At 40.5% G+C, this 5,497-nt stretch overlaps 1 protein-coding gene across 1 annotated transcript; it reads right to left on the minus strand.

Moving 5' to 3' along the window:
• Positions 1-3,551: 3,551 nt before the first annotated feature.
• LOC121546202 lies at positions 3,552-5,194 on the minus strand. Its single transcript, XM_041857292.1, has 4 exons — positions 4,817-5,194; positions 4,390-4,506; positions 4,092-4,141; positions 3,552-3,813 (listed from the first exon to the last, which is right to left on the minus strand). Exons 1-4 carry the CDS (start codon positions 5,184-5,186, stop codon positions 3,682-3,684), a joined length of 669 nt encoding a protein of 222 aa, XP_041713226.1. The 5' UTR covers positions 5,187-5,194; the 3' UTR covers positions 3,552-3,681.
• Positions 5,195-5,497: the final 303 nt, after the last annotated feature.

Genomic DNA, 5,497 nt, shown 5'->3' on the forward strand with positions numbered 1-5,497 from the left:
ACTCCAATTTGCATACCGCCCCAATAGATCCACAGATGATGCAATCTCTATTGCACTCCACACTGCCCTTTCCCACCTGGACAAGAGGAACACCTACGTGAGAATGCTATTCATTGACTACAGCTCAGCATTCAACACCATAGTGCCCTCAAAGCTCATCACTAAGCTAAGGATCCTGGGACTAAACACCTCCCTCTGCAACTGGATCCTGGACTTCCTGACGGGCCGCCCCCAGGTGGTAAGGGTAGGTAACAACACATCTTCCACACTGATCCTCAACACGGGGGCCCCTCAGGGGTGCGTGCTCAGTCCTCTCCTGTACTCCCTGTTCACCCATGACTGCATGGCCAGGCACGACTCCAACACCATCATTAAGTTTGCCGACGACACAACAGTGGTAGACCTGATCACCGACAACGATGAGACAGCCTATAGGGAGGAGGTCAGAGACCTGGCCGTGTGCTGCCAGCATAACAACCTCTCCCTCAATGTGACCAAGACAAAGGAGATGATTGTGGACTACAGGAAAAAAAAGAGGACTGAGCACACCCCCATTCTCATCGACGGGGCTGTAGTGGAACAGGTTGAGAGCTTCAAGTTCCTTGGTCTCCACATCACCAACAAACTATCATGGTCCAAACACACCAAGACAGTCGTGAAGAGGGCACGACAAAGCCTATTCCCCCTCAGGAGACTGAAAATATTTGGCATGGGTCCTCAGATCCTCAAAAAAGTCTACAGCTGCACCATCGAGAGCATCCTGACTGGTTGCATCACTGCCTGGTATGGCAACTGCTCGGCCTCCGACCGCAAGGCACTACAGAGGGTAGTGCGTACGGCCCAGTACATCACTGGTGCCAAGCTTCCTGCCATCCAGGACCTCTATACCAGGCTGTGTCAGAGGAAGGCCCTCAAAATTGTCAAAGACTCCAGCCACCCTAGTCATAGACTGTTCTCTCTGCTACCGCACGGCAAGCGGTACCGGAGTGCCAAGTCTAGGTCCAAAAGACTTCTCAACAGCTTCTACCCCCAAGCCATAAGACTCCTGAACAGCTAATCATGGCTACCCGGACTATTTGCACTGCCCCCCACCCCCACCCCATCTTTTTACGCTGCTGCTACTCTGTTAATTATTTATGCATAGTCACTTTAACTCTACCCACATGTACATATTACCACAACTACCTCAACTAGCCGGTGCCCCCGCACATTGACTCTGCACCGGTACCCCCCTGTATGTAAGTCGCTCTGGATAAGAGCGTCTGCTAAATGACGTTAATGTAAATGTAAATGTATATATAGCCTCCCTACTGTTATTTTATTTTACTTTTGCTATTTTTTTCTCAACACATTTTTGTTGTTGTTTTATTTTACTTTTTTATAAAAAAATAAATGCATTGTTGGTTAAGGGCTGTAAGTAAGCATTTCTCTGTAATGTCTACACCTGTTTTATTCGTCGCATGTGGCCAATAAAATTTGATTTGATTTGATTTGATATACAGGGCATACGGTACCACCTAGTTAAATACAGGGCATACGGTAACACCTAGTTATATACAGGGCATACGGTACCACCTAGTTAATGTATATACAGGACATACGGTACCACCTAATATACAGGGCATATGGTACCACCTAGTTATATACAGGGCATACAGTACCACCTAGTTATGTACAGGACATACGGTACCACCTAATATACAGGGCATACGGTACCACCTAGTTATATACAGGGCATACGGTACCACCTAGTTATGTACAGGGCATACGGTACCACCTAGTTATGTACAGGGCATACGGTACCACAGGAGGTTTGTGGCAACTTAATCGGGGAGGAAGGGCTTGTGGTAATGTTTGGATCAGAATGAATGGAATGGTATCAAATACATCCAACACATGGTTCCAGGTATCCATGTGTTTAATGCCATTCCATTTACACCGTTCCAGCCATTATTACTAGCCATCCTCCCTTCAGCAGCATCCTGTGAAAGCACTGCATGTAATGTTGTCTTTTTTGGCCTCAGATATGAACTCTTTAAACAACTTATTCACACTTGAATTGTATTTTGCACAATATTGTAGGCTAACTGTGTGCACTACCAAATAAGTAATAGGCATACCTGAAATACAGCAGAAGAGTTTCATAATAGCTAGTAACAAACACCCACTCCATCATGTTGGGACTAATACTACTTGTTCTACTGAGTACAACAAACCATGTTTTAGCTGTTCAAATTTTTTATGCCCATGCAAATTAAGTAATTATGTTGAGATGAAACCTGAGAATAATCTCTCTGAATGGCAGATGACTGACTGACTAGTCTATTTTTTGTTAAACCAGTTTGGAGCATAAGAGGTACCTCCCCCTGACGGGCGGCGCTAAAGGCTATGACAGCAATAAGACTTTGCTTATCCTCATTTAGGGGTGGGTCAGGACTCTCCAACTCCGTTTGTGACTGACTATCAGTATGGATTCTTTGTTGTATACTGTATCCCTTTTCCATTCCCCTACACATGACGGGAGGTGTTTGAGTTGAGGCTAGTTCCGGGATGAGATTCTGTGAAATAAAGGCAGGGCTTTAGTATTTTGACCTAGTTGGTTATTTACTCATTATAAAGTGATGTATGGCAACAGTTTTTTTAAAAAAATTTTATGATTTTGAAATTGACAAATAAATACATATTTTATATTTTGATAAATATATCAATATATTCCCTTCTTTGGACCTCTTTTATACATATTGGGTTAATATACCAGTTGTGTTTCATATTGGGTTAATGCCAATTGTGTTTCATACTGGGTTAATACCAGTTGTGTTTCATCGTGGAAGTGTTCAGAGTCAGTCAACTAACACTCTCACTATTTCAATACATGCTGAACCACACTGTGCTGGCTCAGATAAATTATTTTTACATTGTCCTTTGCAGCACAGTTCTAGAAACAATGGTGGATGCATACGCAGGCCAGCCCAGTACAGCCTTGTTCGTCTTGGCTCTATAGTGTGAAAAGGGAATGTGTTTGATACAGCATCAGTCTAACCTATGCATCTGGGGAGGCTCTTTTGATGTTGTTAACAGGATGCTTCAATAACGAGTGGGCTGTTCTATTACACTGGTTGCTTCTCCTCCATGTCTGTTTTCTCAAACACCCACACAGCCCTAGAGCATCGCCCCTTAGCTTTACAACCATTTATTTTCTAATCCAAACAGCAAGAATGAAAAAAAGAGCTTCAGCAGAACACAAAAGGCTTGTCTTGTACCACGTGGTCTGGATCCCAGGGTACCAGTCTCTAGTCTTAAATCATGAGTTTGACAAGAGTAGAGCACTTTCAGTACAAAGCTAAAAGTGTGATTCAAAACAAATCATCATCAAACTTTTAGATGTTTACTGAAAGTGCTCTATTTTGTTAATTTCTTACATGCACAATTGTTTGGGACTGTATCAACAGTGGACTAATAAACAAAATACTAAAATATATATATATATTTTTATATATCCCTTTAAGAAAAACTATTGCTTTTCTTTCATTGAGTGAATTTGTGTTCTAATTGATCATGATTTTTTATTTATTTTATTACATTTGTCATATTTTCATATTTTCAATTTCTCTGTGTACAAGGGGCACTGACTTACAAATGTAAGTATTATTAATGTTACATTTTAGAATGATTAAGCTAAGTTCACTCCCGTTCTGAGAACCTGACATCAGAGTACACACTCTCCTGTGGTGTCTCTCTCTTCTTTCTTCCTCTTTTAGTTTTCCTCTCAGAGAAATTCAATGCACCATAATTCAACGTAACTCCATCTTGAGCCTAAGGAGGAACATATTTTAGAAACATAGTAACACCATGATTATTACATATAAATACTTGTCAGTTACATGTTGTTCATATTACATTTTCAAACCATTAAAGGTTATGTTCACAGAAATACAAACAGTAGGCCACATATTGGTTGGAAAATATATAATTACTGGCTCATTATTCATCACATAGAGTAGTTTTCAAGGGTTATCGTGAGCTATGTAGTAGAGTCATTGAGGAATTTCACATTAAAATTGGAATTGAACCATTTCACAATGTAGATATACCTGTTCTCCCCTTAATCCGTCATGTCTGCCTCCTGGACAGGTACCTACTGCTTCAATAGAAAACAACAATTAAATCAAACAAAGCGTCGCTGTCTGATGAAAACATCTTATCTCCAAAACATTTTCAGGAAATGGGAAAAATTACCATGTTTCAATAAATGTAAAAAACTTGACATTGGCAAAAATGGAGTTACAAGGTTTTCATCAGACAGGGACGAAAGACAAGATAAATATCCATAGCAATTCAAAACTACTGTAACTTCAGGGTGGCAAAAGTAAGCATAATTGTATTGCTTACCTTTGCAATTTTCACAGACTTGCTCTTTACTTCTGTTGCAGGCAAGGAAGATGATCCCAATCCCACACAACACCAACGCCACTGCCAAACCTACAACAACCACTACCAGAGCCTTTTCTGCAACAAAAATAAAAATGAATGTCATGAAGTGTCTATCAAAATTTTTACCCAAGAAAATTCATAAATAGATTGCCAGATTTAGGTTCATATATTGGCACTATAAAAGAATGATGCACTTTAAAACATTAGGCCTACAGATGTAAGATCTTAATTTGATCACTCTTACGTTTGCCCTAAAACATTTTTTATCAACACCTACAAAAATGTCCATTAATTATAATCCACAAAATGAATCACATTTTCCTGCTGTATTAAACTGACAAAAATTGTAATCCAAATCCGTACACTTCAATTAAACTGATTCTACCTGACTTGTTCCATTTCTTGATAGTGGCCATGTCCAATTTTGTTCCATTGCCAAACAGGATCTCCCCACATGTGGCCACAGCACAGTAGTAAGTCCCAGAATCAGAGAGACTGAGGTTGTTCTTGGAGAGGTTGTAGACACAGCTCTTTGTAGGAGAGGGAGTCTCAGGGCTCTTCTCACACTCATCACTCCTGTTCCCAGGGGTGTAAATGACTCCTGGATGGGATTCTCCTGATCCTGCTCTGAACCAGTACACACTGTGCTCTGCTGTACAGGTCTCAGAGAGCACTGTACACTGCAGAGTCACATTTTCTCCTGGGTGGAATGGGTCAGACATTGGCCGCTGTACCACGGTCTTGTAATCAGACATCTGGTGATTCTTACCTAAATGATACATTTATAGTTTCATATAAATCAATCTGAAACAACACTTTCTCAAATGCACATGAATGTATAAAATCACACAGACACATAGAAAACATATGAAGATAAGAATCATGAACAAAAAATAAAGGGCATTAATATCTTCTCATTACCTTTTAATACTAAAACAGTCCCATTGATAAAGTTTACATCATATTCTATCCTACTTGCACAATAGTAAATAGCTTCATCCTTTGGTTCCATCTTTGGGATCGTAAGACGATATGTCCCGTCAGCTTCAGCCTTCTCCACATTGAG

Source organism: Coregonus clupeaformis, chromosome 3 (assembly GCF_020615455.1).
Source record: "Coregonus clupeaformis isolate EN_2021a chromosome 3, ASM2061545v1, whole genome shotgun sequence".
Taxonomy (NCBI): Eukaryota; Metazoa; Chordata; class Actinopteri; order Salmoniformes; family Salmonidae; genus Coregonus; species Coregonus clupeaformis.

Excerpts from the sequence above, each read along its gene's own strand:
- LOC121546202 (XM_041857292.1), bottom strand. The coding sequence starts at position 5,186 with ATGTCTGATTACAAGACCGTGGTACAGCGGCCAATGTCTGACCCATTC. Across the intron at positions 4,142-4,389 it reads AGTCTGTGAAAATTGCAAAG|CAGTAGGTACCTGTCCAGGA; the intron begins GTAAGCAATACA and ends TTTCTATTGAAG. Across the intron at positions 3,814-4,091 it reads ACGGATTAAGGGGAGAACAG|GCTCAAGATGGAGTTACGTT; the intron begins GTATATCTACAT and ends GTTCCTCCTTAG.